The sequence below is a fragment of the Halichoerus grypus genome, chromosome X, assembly GCF_964656455.1.
Source record: "Halichoerus grypus chromosome X, mHalGry1.hap1.1, whole genome shotgun sequence".
NCBI classification, from domain to species: Eukaryota; Metazoa; Chordata; class Mammalia; order Carnivora; family Phocidae; genus Halichoerus; species Halichoerus grypus.
Window position 1 is genome coordinate 71,344,679 of NC_135727.1, and position 22,303 is coordinate 71,366,981.

Sequence of the window (22,303 nt, forward strand, 5' to 3'; positions counted from 1 at the left end):
GATTTGGTGATAAAAAGTCAGATTGGGAGGGGGAAGATGTTTCGTCTGCTACCGGTATGTTGATGTTAAAATGTTTGTTAGAGATTGGTAAGTTGGATATATTGGTCTTGAGGGAAATCACTTATGAGAGAAATCTGGGTTAGAAATGGATATTTGAGACTGAAGCAGTATAAAGTGAGAATAGAGTGGGCCCCACCAAAACTGAATATTTAAGAGGTATGAAATAAGAAAAGTAAAAAAGGCTAATCTAAAATTTCCCCCCTTTTTCACCTTATTGAGATATAACTGATGTATAACAGTGTGTAAGTTTAAGGTGCAACATGATTTGATATACATATATTGCAAAATGATTACAGTAAGGTTAGTTAAGACATCCATCACCTCACATAATTACAATTTCTTGTGGTGAGAACACTTAAGATCTACTTTCTTAGCAATTTTCAAGTATTTCAAGCATTATTGTTAATTACAGTCATCAAATTGTACAGTAGATCCCAGAAATTATTCATATTATAATTGGAAATTTGTACCCATTGGCATTGGCCAACATCTCCCCATTTCCCCTATTTCCTAGCCCCTGACAATCACCATTCTATACACTGTTTTTATGAGTTTGGCATTTTTTTTTTCTTTTAGATTTCACATGTAAGTGAGATCATACAGTTTTTGTCTTTCTCTGTCTGACTTATTTCACTTAGCATAATGCCCTCAAGGTCCATCCATGTTGTTGCAGATCGCAGGATTTCCTTCTTTTGAATGATGAATATTATTCCATTATATTCCACATCTTATTTATCCATTCATCCGTCAATGGACACTTAGGTTGTTTCCATGTCTTGGCTATTGTGAATAATGTGGCAAAGAATATGGGGGTGCAGATATCTCTTTGAAATAATGATTTCATTTCCTATGGATACCCACATGTGGGATTGCTGGATCATATGGTAGTTCTATTTTCAATTTTTTGAGGAACCTCCATCTGTTTTCCGTAGTGGCTGCACCAATTTACATTACCACCATTAGTGCATGAGGATTTGCTTTTCTCCACATCCTTGCCAACACTTATCTTTTGTCTTTTTGGTAGTAGTCATTCTAACAGGCATGAGGTAATATCTCACTGTGGTTTTAATTTTTCATTTCCCTGATGATTAGTGAAGTTGAGCATCTTTTTATGTACCTGTTGGCCATTTGGATGTTTCTTTGGAAAAATGTCTATTTAAGTCCTCTGCCCACTTTAAAATCAGATTTTTTGCTATTGAGTTGAATGAGTTTTTAAATGGTCTTTTAACTTTTGTTCTTTTGCTAAGTGTTTTTTTTTTTTTTTTTTAGTATAGTTGAAACATAATATTATGTTAGTTTCAGGTGTATACCTTTGCTGTGTTTCTAAGTGTGTCTTTTGTTGGTTGCCTTGTGAAGGAAGAAACATCTGTGTTTTTATTTACTCTTTTAAAATTCTCAGAATACAGCTTTAAGAAAACTTTTAAGCAGAACTTAGTAAGACTTTAAAATATGGATATAAAGCGGATTTCCCGTAGTAGACTCAGGATGGCAGCAAATACCTTGGGGTTATGGTGTGAGAGGACCATCGTGACAAAATGACCTATGTGAAATGCCTCTGCCAACTGAAAGGTAATCTTAAAGTTGCGTTTGACTTATGTAAAAGGCATGATTGTTAGGTTAGTGTTGTGGAGATAAGGGAAGCCTTTATATTTGGAGGCAGCAGATTACCACACAAAAACCCATACATGAATGTTTGTAGCAGTGTTATCCATAGCAGCCCAAAAGTGGAAAGAACCCAAAAGTCCATCAACTGGTGAATGAATGAAAACTGTTGTGTATATGTGCAATGCAATATTATTCAGCCATAAAAAGAATGAAGTACTGGTACATGCTACAACATGGATGAGCCTTGAAAACATGCTAAGAGAAAGAAGCCAGTCCTGAAAAAACCACATAGTCTATTATTCCATTTATATGAAATGTCCAGAAATGGCAAATCCATAGAAATGGAAAATAAATTAGTGTTTGCTAATGGCTGGGAGAGATGACGGAATGGGGAGTGACTGCTAATGTGTACTGGCTTTCTTATTTAGGGTGCTGAACAATGTTCTAAAATTAGTGGTAGTGGTTGCACAACTCTGTGAATATACTAAGTACTACTGAATTTTACACTTTAAACAGGTTAAACTTATGGTATGCAAAAAAAAAATCTCAATTAAAAAATGCATTATGACAAAATAGCAACAGCAACCACCAGAGTGGTGGCTACTTGGGCTGTTTGGCTATGACTTGAGTCCTTCAGAACCTGGGGGGTTGGGCTTAGGGAGGAAAGCCAGTAGGGAGCAAGGAAGGAAGCATGTCTGTGGCTAGGGTGCCCATGGCTGGGCCTGAGGGGCCTCAGGATGCCCCCTTTTTGTGGAATGACTGAGTGAAGCTTCTTAGGACAGCAACTATGAGGGCTTTGTGGCAAGGAAGGAATTCCTAATGTCCTCCCCTACCACACGTAGCCTTCCCTTATCTCCTTTTCTCCCCCTCTTGGTTAGCAGCAAATGAGTCTCCTCTTCAAGGTACATGCTCTTGGGCACGCAAGCCCATTCAGTCACAGGAAAATCAGCTTTTGGGTCTCTGAGCAGCCATACTGGGTCTTATGCTGGTCAAACAGTTTGCACAGGGCATCCATATAGAGCGCATGGTATTTGTCCACCATTTCCTGGCTTGGTTTTTCAATTTTGGGCAGTGGCAGAGGCTCCCCAACTGGAGATGGGAAAAGAGAAGGGACAAGTGTTAGAATCTTCTCTTCCTTTAACCTCCTTCTTCCCTGGGCCGGATTCTCTCACTTGCCAAGTCAACTCCCAGATTCTCCCTCTCTGAGGTTGAGGTCAGGAAAGAGCTGAGGTGGACTTGGGGCTGAAAGCAGCACTCACCCACAGTGACGATAGGCAGCGAGTATGGCAGGAGCCCATAGGAGCCTTGGCAGAAGCCTCTTCCATAGAAGACACAAAAATAGAAACCAAAGATTCTGCGGAAGGAGCTCTGGAACTTGTACATCCAGCTGTCCTTATGGAATTGCACCTGATCATATACCTCAGTTTCTCCAAAAGTGAAGGTGGGGACCAGATGAGCCCTGAAGGAAAATCCCGATTTATTTCTCAAACACAGGCTAGGATGAGAACCACTCAGGAAGAACATTTGTTCCTGGCCAGGCTCCAAGCTATATAAAATCCCTGCAACATAAAGCATTTCTTCTTGCACTAAACAGGGCTCCCATATTTACTGTCTCTTGTCTTGAAATGTTCAAATCTAGTGAGAATGCTATCTCTGGGCCAGGATCACAAGGGCAAGATATGGGGGTATAGGGAAGGAAGAGGGTTTTGGGCAGAGATCCCCAGAAACTTATATCATGGTAAAGAAAAGCTTCCAGGAATTGTCATGCAGGGAAATATCTGACTCTGTTTCTACTAGTAGGAAGCAGAGAGATGATGATAATATTGCACAGATGCATATATTTTGATATGCCCATCACCCATGGGACTATGCATAAGGTATTCTGTCCCTTGAGATTAGAGAAGAGAAAATTTGTGTCCCTTTCGGGCCATAGGTAGAGAATCAGGCTCCTGAAGTCTTCCTGTGAGAGAAGAGTAAAGAGAACATGGCCTCTCTTATACAAACCTTTGTGAGTTACTAGTAATCTCTCTGCACTTTGATATATGTTACCTTACTGGATCCTCACAGCAGAGACAGTGTGGGGCACAGTGGAAGGTGGTGGTATTTTCTTTATCTTACAGATCCAGAAGTCCAGGTTCTGAAGGGAAAAGTTCACTCAGGCAGTCAGTGAATGGCACGACCTGGGCTAGAACCCAGGATTCCTTCCTCCCAGCTCAGAACTGTCTCCCCTACATTATGCTCCAACCTGATGAACAGGCCACTCAGGCAAGGTCCTTAGGTGAACTACTTTTCTCTGAGTCAGAAATAGGACAATTATCTCTGTGTTCAGTGGGCTGGCCTCCTGACCTTATGGTGCACCCCACAGTTCCAGCCTTGGGCACCTGCCCTTTACCTCCCATCTTTATCCCCCAGTTAGAGTGGCTAATAATTATCTACCACTTACTGTGTGCCAGACACATTTGGCGTTTTGTGTGGATGACTTCATTTAATAATCAAGTCAAAAAATGGGCAGAAGACATGAACAGACACTTCTCTGAAGAAGACATACAAATGGCTAACAGACACATGAAAAAATGTTCATCATCATTAGCCATCAGGGAAATTCGAATCAAAACCACATTGAGATACCACCTTACACCAGTTAGAATGGCAAAAATTGATAAGGCAAGAAACAACAAATGTTGGAGAGGTTGTGGAGAAAGGGGAACCCTCTTACACTGTTGGTGGGAATGCAAGTTGGTACAGCCACTTTGGAAAACAGTGTGGAGGTGCCTCAAAAAATTAAAAATAGAGCTACCCTATGACCCAGCAATTGCACTCCTGGGTATTTACCCCAAAGAAACAGATGCAGTGAAAAGAAGGGCCACATGCACCCCAACGTTCATAGCAGCAATGTCTGCAATAGCCAAACTGTGGAAAGAGTCGAGATGCCCTTCAACAGATGAATGGATAAAGATGTGGTCCATATATACAATAGAATATTACTCAGCCATCAGAAAGGATGAATACCCAACTTTTACATCAACATGGATGGGACTGGAGGAAATTATGCTAAGTGAAATAAGTCAAGCAGAGGAAGTCAATTATCATATGGTTTCACTTATTTGTGGAACATAAGGAATAGCATGGAGGACATTAGGAGAAGGAAGGGAAATACGAGGGGGGGGAATCGGAGGGGGAGATGAACCGTGAGAGAGTATGGACTCCGAGAAACAAACTGAGGGTTTTAGAGTGGAGGGTGGGTGGGGGGATGGGTTAGTCCGGTGATGGGTATTAAGGAGGGCACATATTGCATGAAGCACTGCGTGTTATACGCAAACAATGAATCATGGAACAATACATCAAAAACTAATGATGTAATGTATGGTGGTTAGCTAACATAATAAAAAAAATAAACCCCACAATTACCCTATGGAGTAGGTACAATTATTAGTAGCCACATTATGAAAATGAAAACACCAAGACTCAGAATGGTAAACTAATCTGTCTCAGAGAGTAACAGTAAGTTATGGAGCCAGGGTTCAAATCAGGCCCCTGACTTCAGATTCTGTGCACATACTCACCATATTGTACTGCCTGCCCCTTGCACTTACCATTAACAAACAGATATAGATATTGATATTGCTAGAGATGATGTGGGCATCATCTGTATATTAGGAGAGTCCTAGCCAAGCCCCCTGATAATGAATCTGGGTTTCTGGTTTGGCTTCCTGAGAATTGGTCCAGCTAGTTTAGAAGGAGTGGATGACATAAACCTTTTAAAAATGCTATGGCCATCTCCCTTATGCACTAGTAAGTTCCATGAGGGCAAGACTCACGTCTGATTCATCTTGGCATCACCTAGCATGTGATGCTGCTCAGAGAAGGCCATCCACCCCTGCCCTGGGAGGAACACCTACCCATGCTGGAGGGCCGTGCGCACAAACCCCTTGCGCTTCTGGAGGATGAGGGTGGTGGTGTTGGGCACACTTTGCAGGGCCTCTCCCACCCCTCCTACTACGATGCCCACAAGGTTGCCAGTGCCATGGCTTAGCAGGTAGTCGATAGCTGGCTGACTCACAGAGCACACACCTAAAGAGAATCAAAGAGCAGAGAGAGGAGCAAAATAAGGGGAGGGGGAAATGGCTGAGAGGGAACACTCTCTGCTTACTCCTCATTGGCTTGTCTATGTGCCCTCTGTTCCCATGAGTCCCAGAAGTAGAATCAATGAGATGGGACCAAGGGTGTGGAGAAAAGAAGGCTGAGGGCAAACCCAGCTTGTTTCACTTTGAGGCAACATCTCCATTCATAGGAGACATTAGGTTGAAACTATAGTAGGAAGGTTTCCAGTGGGATAACCAGAAGAACTTTCTGAATCTCAACTATGATCTTACTCTTTTCTTTTCCTCTATTGCCACCAAATAGCAAAAGTTATTCTTTACTGAGCATGTACTCTGTGGCAGGCACTATATTGAACGCTTTACTTGTATGATCTCATTTAGCCGTCACACCAAATCTGAGGTTAGACTATTATCATCAGCGTCTCCTTACAGATGAAGAAAGTGAGACCGGTAGCTTGCTCAAGACCACGCAGTAGGCAGCAGAGCCAGGATTCAAACCCAGTTTAGCTCCAGAACATATGCTTTTAACTACTATGCTTTGATGGTTTTGGGTGAGAGGTGGTTGAGACGTAGGGGATGGGGCTTAAAAACGTGAGTCTCCCAGCAGAGAAATGGGCCAGAAGCTCCAGTAAGTATGGTCAGAAGTACCTTTGGCCATGAGGTACTCCCTAACAAAGGGGATCCTGAAGAACCAGGACAGTGTGGCCAAGTAGGGAGTGATGCCTGGGAAGATCTTCGAGAAGCCTGTGGCTTCAGTGCAGAAGTTGCAGAAGGGTCCAAAGGTCAAGAGGCCATGAGGGTGAACCCCCATGATGTAGTTGTGCTCAGGTGACAGGTCTTTAGTCTTCAGGATCTGCAGCCATGAAAAGAAGTGCCAGAGGTGGTGAAATAAGATCACATGAAGAAGCAAAGGTGAAGACACTTCAGGGATCAGGGCGCTCTCTAAAGCAGAGCTTTTCAACAGCTAGGCCATGAGTGGGTTTCAGGGGGCCAAGATATCGGTCTCCTCAGCCCCTGGAAAGCCAGGAAGGATCTGCGGCAGCTAGAACTGCTGGACCTCTTCCCCATGGGTGGTTGCAAGTAGTTCCGGCCATTTATCTCAATGCGCTTTATGCATAGTATCATTTTGTACGAGTGTTTAAGTGAAAAGGTCGGCAAGTTCTGCTCTAAAAATTGGGGCAACGTTTGTTGTCTACTCCAAAGAATGCTCAGAGGACCAGCATAGCACTACATTTCTAGATCGTCTTCCTGATATTTTCTCCTCCCAACCCCCTTCCAGTTTCTGCCTAAGTAACTTCTATTGAACTCGAAAACCCTGTCTAAATATCACCACGTCTGTGAAGCTTTTTCTTACCCCTCATCTGAACTACTTGTGTACCATGTACCAAACTATAAATACATACTTGTCTGTCCTTCTCATTAGATGTGAGCACCTTGATGACAGATTGCATCCTACTCACTTCCCTGTACCTCTAACATGTAGTACAGAGTAGGCTTTCAATCAACGTTTGTTAAACTGAACTGAACTGTATTTGCGTTTCCACCTGTGTCATCTGGTAGGTCATGCCAAGTGTGTACAAAGTATGCTAGCAGAGTAGCCAGTACCAGCCACAACGTTGGGTCTTGAAGTATGTCTAGCCTGCCCTGAGACTTCTCTGGTATGCTCATTTTCCTTATGGACAACCCTAGTTATTTGGCATAAATGCTTAGTATTTTGGGAACTGCTGGGGATGCCGGGAAAGAGACACTTACCGTAATGGGGAAATAGTCCCTGAGGTGGGTCCAGATACACAAGTTCCTTACCCAGCCTGAACGCCTGCCACCTGAGAGAGAAATATCAGTGGGGGATGGTGTCTGTGTGTGCCAACCCCATCCCTCCCACTCACTCAGGGCTTTCCTAACAGCATGGAGGGGCCATGGCTCTGCTAGAGAGGTGGAAAAGGAGGAGACCCCAAGACGGTCCTGGCTGGCCCAGGTCCTGTGACTCTGACAACTTGGATGAGAGACCTGTGGTATGGTGAGTGGGACTCCTTGGTTACAGGTTAAGCTGGAACATTCTTTTTTTTTTTTAAATAAATTTTTGTTTTTTAAAAGATTTTATTTATTTATTTGACAGAGAGAGAGACAGCGAGAGAGGGAACACAAGCGGGGGAGTGGGAGTGGGAGAGGGAGAAGCAGGCTTCCTGCTGAGCAGAGAGCCCAACATGGGGCTCCATCCCAGGACCCTGGGATCATGACCTGAGCCGAAGGCAGACCCTAACGACTGAGTCACCCAGGCGACCCTAAGCTGGAACATTCTTAGGCCATGTTCTTTCTAGGTCCACGAGTCTTACCTTGATCTGGGGTCTTCCGGTCCAAGAAAAACCAGGCAAAGTAAAGCACTGGCAGCGGCCACAAGGATGTAAACAGCAAGTAAATGAACAATGGCTGCAAGATAAAAACTGATGAGGGAGCAGGTCAGACCAAAATTGTTCTGCCAGCAGAACTTGCCCATGTACATCCCCATTAAGAGCCCCCCAAACTACCCAAGCTTCTGGTCCTGGCCTTCTGCACAGTCTAGCTCCTGCCCATCCAGCATCCATGTCTACTTGGCCTTCAAACATTTCTTCTATCATCTACCATACACCAGCCCTATTTCTCTAATTCCCCATCATCCCTGTCCACTTGCTTCCTCAGCCACTCACCATTCCTCTACTCCTTCCTCCTCCCTGCCTGCCACCAGCTTTCCCCCCTGCTCCCATTCATCCACCATCTTTCCCTTCTTGTCTCCTGTCTCCTTTGCTATCCATCATCCCCAACCCCTTGTTAAACCACTAGCTCATCATCCTTCCTTGCCCATATACTATCCATATCTCCCCATACCCTGCTCACTAAGCATCTGCATCCCTCTACTTCTTCCCATTCACCCTTCTTTTTTTAAAGAAGATTTTATTTATTTATCTGACAGAGAGAGAAAACGCGCACAAGTAGGGGGAGCGGCAGGCAGAGGGAGAAGCAGGCTCCCCGCTGAGCAGGGAGCCCGATGTGGGGCTCCATCAAAGGACCCTGGGATCATGACCTGAGCCAAAGGCTGATGCTTAACCGACTGAGCCACCCAGACGCCCCCCACCCCCGCCATTCACCATTCTTGTCCTCTTGCTCATTCACCATTCCTTCCATTGTCACTATCTCCCCACATGCTACCACCCCACCCCCTCCCAGAATGGAAAACTCTATGGTTTAAACATAGGCTATACTTCTCCAAGTCTGTAATTCTTTTTTTTTTTTTTTAAAGATTTTATTTATTTATTTGACAGAGAGAGACACAGCGAGAGAGGGAACACAAGCAGGGGGAGTGGGAGAGGGAGAAGCAGGCTCCCCGCGGAGCAGGGAGCCCGATGTGGGACTCGATCCCAGGACCCTGGGATCATGACCTGAGCCGAAGGCAGTCGCTTAACCAACTGAGCCACCCAGGCGCCCCTCCAAGTCTGTAATTCTAATGCTTCTTCTGTCCCACTCCCCGTGCTTTATGCTCATGGACATATCATGCCTATTCCCTGGGCCTCATTTCCCCTTTCCAGATAGTGAGGGTTAAGAAGTGGCTGAAATTAGCCCGATCTACTCATATCTATCATGATCCTGTTCTACTCCTCTGCCTGTTCTCACTGCCTCCTGTGGCTCTATCTCTTCCTTCTCCAGGGTGTTCGTGGGACTCAAGACTCCTTGGCTTTACTCTGTAGTACCATCTGAGATGATCAAAGGTTAGATATGAGACTTCCCATGAGCATGAAGAAGATCTGACCCTGGCCTCTGACTCTGGCTTCTTGCCGTGCACTCTAGGATCAGTACTCACCTATGGCAAGGTAGCTCAAGGGCCACTGCAGAAGTAGCAGACTCTGGAAGTGTGTAGGCTGCTTGAAACAAGGCATGATGCTCAGGAGCCTGAGGAAGACAAAGATCCCAGAACACTCTTCCAACCAATGGTGCCACCAGCCTCTTGAAGCTTGCTCGATAGTGAATGCATATGATCAGGAAGATTTTCACCTGCCCTTTTCCTTCTTTGTCCTGCCCCACACCTACGACCCACTGCAGGAGGCAGGCTTTGGAGTACCAAGGACTGTCCTATCAGACCTGAGCCCTGGGCCCTGGCCATTTGCCCTTTGACTCTTTCCTGAGATTATTAAGACATCAGGATGAAGAAAGGTAAGAAGGACTGCCATCTAGTCTTAGTGACTCAGAGATCAAGAGAAGGGAAATACCTTTAACAGGCCACTCTGAGACTATGCGGGTTGTGATCTCAAGAGGGAGCTCTGGGGGGTTTGTGGGGTAGGGAGTAGGTTTTTGTTGAGAGAGACTATTGCCCTGAGGCAGTCTGGCTTGGGATGTCCCCCTCTTTTAACTTGCTATTACAATAATTTCAAAATTTCCAAATATTCCAAAAAATTTCCAAATACACACAAAACTAGAGAATGCAACAAATTTTTACCTTTATGTTCATGTTTTTTGTTCATCTTCAATAACTACTAACATTTTGCAATATTTGTTTCATCTATTGCCCCAATTTTTTTTTCTTGGAGCATCTTAAAGCAATTCTAAGATATCATGTCATTTCACTCTGAAATACTTCACTGTGCATACAAAAATATGAATGTTTTCTTCCATAGTGATGCCACTATCACCCTTAACAAATTTTGTAATTTTTGAATAATACCTAATATCCAGTCCACATTCAAATGTCTTTTTACAGTTGGTTAATTTGAATCAGGATCCAAACAAGGTTTACTGATTGTATTTGAATGTTATGTCTCTTAAGTCTCTCTTTCTCTCTCTTTAATTTTTCATTGTAAAATAAAACTTAGATACAGAAAACCACCTAAAACAAATGTATGGCTTAATAAATTATTATAAGACAAATACCTTGCAGCCACCACTACATCAAGAAATAAAACCCCAGAAGCCTCTCATGTGCCCCATTTCAATCACAACCCTCTTCCTCCTCCCAAAATAACCATTATCTTAACATTTTTTTTTTCTTTTTCAAAATTGCTTTGGCTAGCCGGAGTCTTTGTGGTTCCATACACATTTTAAGATTGTTTATTCTAGCTCTGTGAAAAATGCTGTTGGTATTTTGATAGGGATTGCATTAAATCTGTAGATTGCTTTGGGTAGTATAGAAATTTTTTAAAGATTTTTACCTATTTATTTGAGAGAGAGTGAGAGAGAGCACGAGAGCGGGGTGAGGGGCAGAGGGAGAAGCAGACTCTGAGCAGGGAGTCCTAAGCGGGGACGATCCCAGGACTCCAGGATCATGACCTGAGCCGAAAGCAGACGCCCAACCGACTGAGCCACCCAGGTGCCCCATCCTAACATTTACAGTAATCTTTTCTTTGCATTTCTATGGTTTTATTATGCAAGCATACTTCCTTAATGATTATGATTTAGTCTTGCCCATTAAAAGAACTGATATGTTCCTTAAATTTTCTCTTTTTTGAACTTCTCATTTTGAAAAGTTTTAGATTTATGGGAGAGTTGCAAAGATAGTGTGGAGAGTCCCCTATACCCTCCACCCAGCTTCCTCTTATGTTAACATCTTATGTAACCATGGTATAGATATCACAGCTAAGAAACCAATACTGGTACATCACTGTTACCGCCAGAGTTTATTTGAACTGCACTAAATTTTTCTCCTAATGTCCATTTTCTGTTCCAGGATTCCACCAGGTCTCACACTGCATTTAGTAATCATGTCTCCTTAGTCTCCTCCAATCTGTGATAGTTTCTTGATCTTTCCTTTTATGACCTTGGCATTTTTGAAGTTTAAGTCTGTTTTCATTTACAGGTTTCCCCCTCCATCCCTTTCTTTTCCTGACACTACTTATGTCTTGAAGAATCCACATTTGAGGGGCACCTGGTGGCTCAGTCGGTTAAGCGACTGCCTTCGGCTCAGGTCATGATCCCAGGGTCCTGGGATTGAGCCCCACATCGGGCTGCATGCTCAGTGGGGGCCCTGCTTCTCCCTCTCCCTCTGCTTCTCCCCCTGCCTGTGTTCTGTCAAATAAATAAAATCTTAAAAAAAAAAAAAAGAATCCACATTTGACCCGGAGAATTTTCCACAGCCTGGACTTTGTTTACTGCATGCTCATGGTGCACTTCAGTAGATTCTTCTGTATTTCCTGAAGATTGACATCTGGATTCAAGGACTGGATCAGACTCAGGTTTGAGCCCTTTGGCAAGATCTAAATTTGCTTTTAATACAGAACAATCCTGGGGTGCCTGGGTGGCTCAGTCTTTGAACGTCTGCCTTCGGCTCAGGTCATGATCCCAGGGTCCTGGGATCGAGCCCCACATCGGGCTCCCTGCTCTGCGGGAAGCCTGCTTCTCCCTCTCCCACTCCCCCTGCTTGTGTTCCCTCTCTCTGTGTCTCTCTCTCTGTCAAATAAATAAATAAAATCTTAAAAAAAAAGAACAATCCTCCTTCCCACCCTCTTATTTCCCATGTCATTGGCCTGTTGAAGACTAGTCTCGCTTAGAGTAAGCCAGTCTTCCAGGCCTCAGCACCAGCTCCACTAAGCAGGGGTGATGGTGTGGAGCCTTGTCCCTAAGTTAGTCCTAAATACAGGCTAAAAAGCGAAGCCCTCATTCCTCTCTCTGACTCCTGTCTCTTACCTTGTTGTAACTTCATGCCCAATGAAGCAAATTGAGTTGTAGGTTGTTTTTATTTTTGTTTTTTGCTTTTCACACTTGAAGACTGTATGCCTATAAAGGGGTAGGGACTATACCTAATTTGTCAGGGCCTCTGCCCCTAAGGCCCTTATTATTGAATGAATGATCAGTGAGTGAGTATCTTAGTTTGAGATCTTGTGATCGGGATGGTTTCTTATGGGTAATGAAATCACTGGAGTCCTATGGAGTAGTGTAACCTGGAGACCTGAGAGGGGGCCAAGAAGCTGTGCAGAAATAGAAGATAAGGGACACATTACAAAAGGGGAGAGGAAGAATGAGAGAAAGGAAAGGCAGCAGCTGACCTTTGAGTTGGTATGGCAGAAGATGTGGAGGGCCCTCGCCACTCCAGGTCTTCCTGCTGATTGGATACCAGCCTGGTCCTTGAGCAAATCCTAGCACTCAGGTGTTACAGCATCGTAGCCTACATAGGTGTTGATATCTTTGTGGTTGAAGGTGGGGACTAGCCTCTGGCAATATAAGAGAGATTTAGCCTTCTGTCTTTCCATAATAGAATTTTAGGAGCCAACATCAACTCCCTCTCCACGGTCTTTCATCCTTCTAAATTGCCTTCTCCTGGGATTTCTCTTGGATTAACTTTTTTTTAGTTGTTTTGTAATTTATTTATTTATTTTTCATTTAAATTGAATTAGCCAACATAGAGTACATCATTAGTTTTTGATGTAGTGTTCAATGATTCATTAGTTGTGTATAACACCTAATGCTCATCACATCATGTATCCTCCTTAATGCTCATCACTCAGGTATCCCATCCTCCCACCCACTTCCCCTTCCACAACCCTGGATTAACTTTTAATAATATGTGCATTTTCAGTTTTTCCCCTCTATTTCCTCCCATCGCTTCTGAGAAAAAGGTGGTAAGTTGTTGAGAAGACACTCAGGCTACAGAGCTGACCCATACATATATTTTTCCTTGTAGCAGCAGATCCCATCCCTTGTTTTAGTGTTTAAAATGTATGCACTTCCACATGATAATAGTGGTATTTTTAATAGTCATTGATTGAGAAATATGGAATAAACTCAAGCACTAGGCGTATACACCACGACAGTATACAACATGTCATTTGGAAAAAATATGTGCAAACATATTCATTCTAGACAATGCTTGGGTCATGTGGGAATTTCCAGAACCCTTGTAATAATTAAATAACTCCCCCCTACTACCCAGCAATTTGCCACCTACAGTTTGGAAACAATGGCTGTTCACTTTTTTCAAAATGGAAATTAATTTGTTGTTTTTCCTGATTATAGAAATAATCCATGTAAATCACAAATATTTCAGACTACTCAGGAAAGCATAAAGGGAACAAAAGTAACTCATAATCCCATCACCCAGAAATAACCAGTTAATGTTAATATCCTTGTGTTTCTCTCTCTTAACTTTTTTTCTGTACAAATATAGACACAGATATAGTGTCACTGTAAAGAGTTTGGGCTCTTGAGTCCAACATATCTAGGTCTGTTTCTCAGCTCTGCCACTCATGTGAACTATGGCAAATCACTTACCCTTTTCCTGCCTAGTTTCCTTATCTGCAAAAAGACAAGTATAATCCTTATTACTTACACCATAGTGTTGTCGTGAGGATAAAGTAATTAATGTAAAGCACTTTATTCAGTGCTTTGCTCGTATATATACTTATATTTAAAGCTCAGTAAATGTTAGTTATTATGTATAATTTATTAACCAAAAATGGAACCATAGTCTATGTACTGTTTTGTAATTTGCTTCTTCACCCAGCAGTATACTGTGGACATTTTTCATGTCAATTTTCTTCTCTGACAACATATATAGCATTTGTTGTATGGATATGCCATGATTCATTCAACTAATCTCCTGTTATAGAGGAAGCACAAGTTTTTAGACATGCCTTTTCCATTATCTGGTCAGACTTCTAGGTCTTCTACTAGGGGGTGATCAGAAACCCTCATGTACCTGCAGATTTTTCAGTGGTACTGCTCAGTTTCCTTTCTTCCAAAATTTTTAGGATTTACTGGTACAGAACGTGGGACACTTTCTCAAACCTTTGTTAACCTGGGAGGTGGTCAAGGACCAGGAAACTTGGTCAGCAGAATCAGCCTCTCTCTCCAAGGAGATGACTGGGTCTGAAGAGAGGGCTTGACCTTTTTCTCCAAACAACTCAGGAAACAGGGTTTCATGAAGGTCCTCCCAAATCCTATTAGACCCAGCAGGGCTGCTGCTTAGATTCACCTCAGCTCCAGCTCAGGGAATGTTTAAATGTAAGCCAAGTCTGGGGCTGTGATGACACATTGAAAAGTGGGACTTGTAAGCTGTGGATCACTGAAATCAGCCTGTATCCAGGAAAAACTGGGGTAAGAAATCTGTTTATCAATCTGTTGGTTTCTATGATTTTATATTGTTTTCTTTGATTTTGGAGAAAAAAAAATTAATCTCGTCTCACCTGAACTAAGGGTGAGAGTGATTGTAATTTCCTAGCCCAGAGACTTTCTTGGTATGTGGGTAGTCCTGGCCACCCTGAATTATATCAAAGAAAATGGAGTGATGGCCAAAAGAAATTAGGAAACCTGGGAATGTAAGAACGGATTGTTAGTAAGCATACTGATCTTTTCTTGTCTTTCTCTCTCTTTTTAAACATGACCTTACAGAATTAATCATAAATCCTTGGCTAATGATACACTCTTATCATTGTTTCATGATGTCTCTCTTCTCTATCTTATCTGCCTATATTTGTTGAATCATGTTTTTCCAGTAGGAATTTCCCTCTTGAGTAGTGTCTTGTCCCTGGGTCACAATTCAGCAGCTAATTGTCTGGTCTTGGCCTTCACTTCCTTTTCAGAGGCCTGAAGATATCTTCTTAATGCCAGAGCTTTGGTAATAGAGTTCTTCTTTCCCTTATCTTCTGGCCTGGTAAGGATTTATCAGAACAGCATCAAATCCTCAAGTGAGTTCTGTCACCATAGAGTATTTTTTTTAAAGATTTTATTTATTCATTTGAGACAGAGAGATAGAGAGAGAGAGAGAGCATGAGCAGGGGAGAGGCAGAGGGAGAGGGAGAAGCAGGCTCCCCTCTGAGCCAGGAGCCAGACGCGGGGCTCGATCCCAGGACCCTGGGATCATGACCTGAGCTGAAGGCAGATGCTTCACCATCTGAGCCACCCAGGCGCCCCTCACCATAAGATATTGACAGAAAATAGCCAAAGCAGGTCATAGAGAAGGATGAACAGGCATGAGTAATTCCCCAAGCAAATGGCTGGTCATATGGAGATCTAGATATCAGAAACAAGTTGAAGTTCTAAGATCTGGGACCTCAACAAGATGTGGAGGTCAAGGCAAGAATAAACCAAAAAGCAAAGCCATTCCAAAAAGTGACAGGGCCAGTGGAAACCATTCAGTTCTGGTCTTAGGTCAAAGGTGAGTGGGATCAGAAGAACAAGTCATCTTGATCTCTCTGTCCAGGTGATTAGAACAATCAGACAGGGGTATTGTCATTTCCCCACCTGCTTTGGCAAGCCAGTCCATCTTGTTGTGCAGTGTCCCTGGCCAACCTCAGCTTATCCATCAAGTGACACTGTCTGCCTCTGGCTATCTGCCTATTCCTTCTAATCCTGTTTTGCATTCTTAAACAATTGGATGAATTCATGCTGTGTGGTGTGTGCAGAAATAGCCAGGCTGGGGGTGGCAGGGATCAAGGATTTGTTTAGTGCAGTGTGTTAGCTGCGGGAGTGAAAACCAGAGTTTGCAAAGAAAGAAACTGTCATCACAGAATATGGGAAGACAAATGCTAACTGGGAAGCTGCTTCAGTTTCTCTAATGTCATTGAACTCTGAGCAACTAAATCCGTCAGTCTGAAGAGGAATGGTTTATGGACTACAAACTTTCTGGTGCCTACGCACCCACCCTCAAGGGATTTTTTTCTAACTCACAAGTCCAGGCACAGGTAACAGGAGAGCAATTTATCTCAGAGATTATATACCGATACAGTAGTTTACCCCCACTGGCCCCTTGATGTTGCTGAAAGATTTTACTTTCCCATCCCTTTCACCTTTGGTGCCAGAGAGACTACAGGAGTCATAAAGAATTGTAAAATGCTTCATCTTATCTTCTGGGAGAAGCTAGCTGGTGTGGCTTGACTTTTTCAAGACCCCACCTATATGTTACAAGGTATAGTACGATTGCTAAAGTTACTGTAGCTGCTGGAGGGCTTCCCTCTCCACTGCAGGGTAGTGGTGAATTACATCAGCTTGCATTGTCCTTACTCTGTTATAAAAAAAACAAAACTTCATGTGTGGTTTATTCAGCTTACAGGAATGAGAGAAATACTTGTCGTCCCAACACCATGACCTGTTTACATTTAGGCAACAGGGAGATCTAGGAGGGGCCAAGATCAACAAGCTGAGCCACATATTACAAACTCAAATGTCTCTAGGGAACAAAGATACTAGAAATGAGGGGACAGGCTGAGAGTTACAATAGGGAATGGTGGGGATTGGGGTGAACTAGAAAGGGCAGTCTCCTTCTAAAGCCCTTCAAAGTTGGTTTTTCCAACTTTTTTTGTAAAAAATTTCAAACATACAAGAAAATTGAAAGAATAATACACACTTGTTTATCATCTACCTCTTCAACTCAACAATTGCCAGTACTTTTCATGTTTATATTATCTCTCTATATTTGAGTGTATGTACATAGGTATGTGTATGTGTGTGTGTGTTTTTGTTTTCTGAACCATTTCAAATTTTATTTTTTATTTATTTATTTTTTAAAAAGATTTTTTAAAATTTATTTGACAGAGAGAGACACAGCGAGAGAGGGGGCACAAGCAGGGGGAGTGGGAGAGGGAGAAGCAGGCTTCCCGCCGAGCAGGGAGCCCGATGTGGGGCTCAATCCCAGGACCCTGGGATCATGACCTGAGCTGAAGGCAGACGCTTAACGACTGAGCCACCCAGGCGCCCAACCATTTCAAATTTTAAAAACAACAATAACTGTACTGTCTAAACAAAACACAACTGCAAACAGATTTGGCCCAAGGGCTGGTAATTTGTGACCACTGGGGAAGAACTGGTATGAAGGGCACACACCAAGGGTGGGGTGCCTAGCAGTCTAGTCAACATCAAGAAGTCTGACATGAAACAAAGGGTGGGCCAGCAGAAATAGGCCTGGGCTGCTGGCTCCTCCCCAGCCTTCTTGTCCTAAAAAGAGTATATAATGCTTTTCAGATTGGATAGGGTTTTTTTTTCTTTGTATTATTGTGAAATACATCATAGGTATAAAAGAGTTTGAAAGAATAATTATGAGAACCCATGTGTATTTACCACCCAGCTAAAGAAATAGAATGCTATCTGTAGCTTTGAAGGCCCGTACCTGCCTCTCCCTAATATTCCCCTCATCTCCTCCCCCACCATGAAAAACCACTATACTGATGAGTTTGTCTATTATTCCCTTGCTTTTATTGGTGGTTTTATCATATATGTATATATCTGTCCATAAACAATAAAACATTGTTTAGTTTTGCCTATTTTTATATATATGCACATATATAAGATGGTATTCTGCTGTGGCTTGATTGGTTTCACTCAACGCTAAGATTTTGAGATTTATCTTTGTTGATATATGTAGCTCTGCTTTCTGTATTCCAGTGTATGAATACGGATGGATGTACCATGATTTATTCATCCGTGCTCTTATTGATAGATATTTGGGTTGTTTCCAGCTTGTTTTTGTTATTACAAACCATGCTTCCAGGACATTCTTATATATAAAAGTTTTTCTAAGATACATGCCTAGGAGTAGAACTGCTGAGTCATAGGTTCCGTGCATATTCAATTTTACTTTAACTGACTTTTTAATTTTTGGCGATTGGTTTAGTGTTGAATGCTACCTTGTAGTGGTTTTAACTTGTATTTCCCCAATTATTAAAGAGGTTGAGCATCAGTTCATAGATTTATGGGCCATATTTCTTCTGGAAAATACCTGCTTATGTCTTTTACTCATTTTTCTGATGCTAGTTTTTCTTTTACTGCTTTGTAGGAGCTCTTTGATAAAATCCATATTCTAATCCTTTGTCAGTTAGGTGCTGTGAATGTTAACACACACATCTGTAGTAACGTATAGAGGACAAAGCCTCTGCAGCCAGACTGCCTGGGTTCAAATCCCAGCTCCACCCTTCACTAACTGTAATCTCAGGCAATTAACTTCTCTGTGCCTCAGTTTCCTTAACCTCTTCATTTTTCTTATCTATCTGTGGAGTACCTAACTCATAGAGTTATTGTGCCAATTAAATGAACTGATATATGTAAAATACTTAGAATGGCACCTGCCCTGTAGTAATTAACATATATTTCAATAGAATCCTCCCCAAGGGCAGGGATTTTTTATGTTGTTTTGATTTGTTCATTGATTTATCCTAAGGACCATTACCAGTGCCTGGCACATAGTAGGTGCTCAATAATATTTGTTGAATGAATGATCTTTCTCTTAGTTTGTACAGCAAGTACAAAATCCCTGAGGCAGGAGCATACTTGTTCAAGAAATTTATTCAAGAAACAGCAAGCATGTCAGTGTGGCTGGAGTAAAGTTAGCACCAAGTAAAAAAAAGTAGTAGGAAATACAGTCGGAGAAGTAGTGGTAGTATTAACCATGGTCAGTCTTTGAGGAAATAAATTATTTTGGCTCATCAATGACTGCCCTTTGGGTAGAAGCAAGGCCTGGAGTGGATTCCTATTATAGTTTCCTGGTCTCTGGTTTATCTTCCCTTCTATACTACTACCCATTTCATCTTTTGAAAATTCATTTTGTACTTGCCACTTTCAGGTGTTTTCTGTTGCTTGTAAGATAAAGGCCAAATTATACAATCTCTGAAACCTCACACATGCTGTTCCCTCTACCTGGAACACCTTCCTACCTCTTCTTTGTTCGTTACATGACCAATATAGTCAAGACAAGAAGTCAGCTATCTTGACTCCCAGTGGTAACAATCAGAGCTTGTTAGAACTAGAATGATTTGTATTAGTTAGGATGTAGGTTCAGTGCATGTGACGGGGATCCAAAGTAAAATGTAGCCTAAATAAGGTAAAGATGTATTTCTTTCTCTTTCGGACACCATGAGGTGTTTGAGCTGTTTTGCAGGTCTATTCAATGAAGCTGTCAGGGGCCCAGGCCCCTCCATCCCTCACTGGAGTAGTCTACATTTGCATCATCAAAAATGGCTCATCTTCCTAGACTATTGTAGCAGCTTTTTTTTAAAGATTTTATTTATTTGACAGAGATACACGGCGAGAGAGGGAACACAAGCAGAGGGAGTGGGAGAGGGAGAAGCAGGCTTCCTGCTGAGCAGAAAGCCCGATGCAGGGCTCGATCCCAGGACCCTGGGATCATGACCCGAGCCGAAGGCAGACACCCAATAACTGAGCCACCCAGGCACCCCTTGTAGCAGCCTTTTAATGATCTCCTTGCTTTGGTATTTGCCCTTTTAATTAAATTAATTAATTAATTAATTAGTTTTGAGAGAGAGAGAGTGGGTGGGTGGGGTTGTGGGAGGGAGAGGCAGAGAGACTCTTAAGCAAGCTCCCCACCCAGAACAGAGCCCCGCATGGGGCTCAATGTGGGGCTCCATGCAAGGGTTCGATCTCACGACCCCGAGATCATGACAAGAGCTGAAATCAAGAGTTGGAGGCTGAACGGACTGAGCCACCTAGGCGCCCCTAATATTTGCCCTTTTAAATTCTATTTTTCTCAAGGCAGTTTAGAGGGAGGCTTCTAAACTTCAAGGCAGATTTTGCCGTTCTCCTGTTCAAAACCAATGATGAAGAAGATCTTCCTCCAATGATGTAGATCTGGAGACACTGATATGGAATGATTTCCAGGATATATCTAAGTGAAAAAAGAAAGATACAAGATAGCATATACAGTAATGCAACCTTTTATCAAAAAGGACAGGGATACAAATATATCCATACAACATACAAATGTTTCTAATTGTAAGAACTCTAGAAAAAACCCTCAAATGAACAGAAATGCTTACCTGTAGAGAGAAGGAACAGGTTAGAGGGAGTGGAGTTGGAAGTGAGATTTATCAATATACTGCACTATGTGAGCCAGTAAGTGTGGATGGAGTGATAGAAATAGAAAAACATCATTGTACAACCTCTGATGAAATAATTGTGTCATGCAATGATCATCACTGACTGCTAAAACCACGGCATGAAAGGTTGATGTGGAATGTTACATTGAAAAAATTAGGTTATCAGCACACATATTTTGGATCAATCTTAGAAGCACTATAAGGAAGATAACCCCAGTGTACAGTACCTACCTATACCTACCTACCTTTAAAATATTCTCCTCTCCAAAGGTGAACCTGAATCTATAAAAGCCTCTGGCTAGCTTCCAGTTAAGAGAAAATAGGAGAAATAAAGGACCAAGTTAAAAGACACCATGAGGAGTCTAATAGACAAATCCAGAATTTGGGACCTTATATAGGACAGTGATCTAGTTTCTTCAAGAAGTCAGTGGTATAAAAAATGGGGGAGGGGAGAGGTAATGTTGCTTTAGATTAAAAGAATTTATTTAAAATAATTTAAAATATATTTATATCATAAACCAACTATAAAAAACATTTTGAAGGCAATGAGGGAAATTTGACTATGGACTAAGTATTAGATGGTACTAAGGAATTATAGTTACTATTTTAGGTGTGATAATGACTTTATTGTTATATAAGAAAATGGTAATTTTTTTAGATGTGACATTTGTAAAGGTGAAATTTACTTTAAAACACTTCAGCTAAAACAAAAAGGAAAAGTTGGAATAGAGGAAGGAAGCAGCAATATCTTTAATTAAATTAATTTAATTTAAGTAGTCTCTCCACCCAATGTGGGGCTCAAACTCACGACCCCGAGATTAAGAGCTGCACACTCCACCGACTGAGCCAGCCAAGAAACAGCAGTATCTTGGCAATTGTTGAATCCCGGTGATAGTTTATAAAGGTTCATTATACTATTATCTCTAGATTTATATATGTTTAAAATTTTTCATAACAAAAATAATTGTAACCCTTCCAGCAACATCTCATCCCACTTAGTACAATATCCTAAACCATCACACTGGTCTCTGGAGTCCTACTTGATCTAGGTCTTGTCCACTTCTCTCACCTTATCTTCCATTCTCTCCCTGTTCATTCCACTCCATCCAGTTACCAGGAAATCTTGCTGTTCCCTGAACATGCCAAGTAGATTTCCTCTCAGGCTTTTGGCTTTGCTGGTCCCTCTGCTAGGACTCTTCCTCCAACATTAACATGGCTGGCTGCCTCACTGTAGTCAGATCTCTATTCAAATAACACCTCTCTAGGGAAAGCCTCCCTCACCAGCCTCACTGAAATAGGACTCCCCATCACACACTGGTCCCTTATTGGCCTTATTTTTCTTCATGGCCCTTATCATTATGTGATGGTGTTGCTTGCTTGCTTGCTTATCTGTCTCCCCCAGCTAGGATGTAAGCTCTGAGAGGGCAAGGTCTTTGTTTTATTCACTACAATACCAGCATCTAGAACAGTGCCTGTCACTTAGTAGGAACTCCATAAGCATTTGTTAAAATATTGAAAAATGTTATGATAGCTTGAAAGCACTAGCGATATGGGACAAATAACAATTTAGGCCGACACACTTGCTGAACTGCTAATCCTCCAGGAACAACATGTACTATAATGACCTATATATGTCATATGGTATGAGAGATCCTCGGGATAAAAAGTGAGGCATCTCCCAGATTCTGCTAGTCTTCAGGGAGGACTTGTTTGCACAGATGTTTTTGGGTTGTGTCACTTGGCTTACCTCCAGGCAGTTGG

At 42.2% G+C, this 22,303-nt stretch overlaps 2 protein-coding genes across 3 annotated transcripts in view; both read right to left on the bottom strand.

The window, feature by feature from the left end:
- Positions 1-710: 710 nt before the first annotated feature.
- AWAT1 (acyl-CoA wax alcohol acyltransferase 1) lies at positions 711-9,742 on the bottom strand. The gene is made up of 7 exons (XM_036065883.2): positions 9,598-9,742; positions 8,099-8,206; positions 7,518-7,588; positions 6,414-6,618; positions 5,565-5,736; positions 2,925-3,124; positions 711-2,754 (listed from the first exon to the last, which is right to left on the bottom strand). The coding sequence occupies exons 1-7, from the start codon at positions 9,671-9,673 to the stop codon at positions 2,600-2,602; spliced, it is 987 nt and encodes a 328-aa protein (XP_035921776.1). The 5' UTR covers positions 9,674-9,742; the 3' UTR covers positions 711-2,599.
- A 9,278-nt stretch (positions 9,743-19,020) lies between these two features.
- DGAT2L6 (diacylglycerol O-acyltransferase 2 like 6) overlaps positions 19,021-22,303 on the bottom strand; it is a 37,256-nt gene continuing 33,973 nt past the window's right edge. For both annotated transcript variants that reach the window (XM_078064159.1, XM_078064161.1), the window contains one exon: positions 19,021-20,331. In XM_078064159.1, coding sequence (XP_077920285.1) covers positions 20,218-20,331 — 114 coding nt within the window. In that variant the 3' untranslated portion in view covers positions 19,021-20,217. The remainder of the gene's footprint in view (positions 20,332-22,303) is intronic.

Bases quoted from the DNA above. Each gene is read 5' to 3' on its own strand.
- AWAT1 (XM_036065883.2), bottom strand. From the start codon at position 9,673: ATGCCTTGTTTCAAGCAGCCTACACACTTCCAGAGTCTGCTACTTCTG. The intron at 6,619-7,517 runs GTAAGTGTCTCT...TCATGGCTGCAG, and splicing joins GGGACTATTTCCCCATTACG to ATCCTGAAGACTAAAGACCT. The intron at 5,737-6,413 runs GTACTTCTGACC...GATTCTCTTTAG, and splicing joins GGAGTACCTCATGGCCAAAG to GTGTGTGCTCTGTGAGTCAG.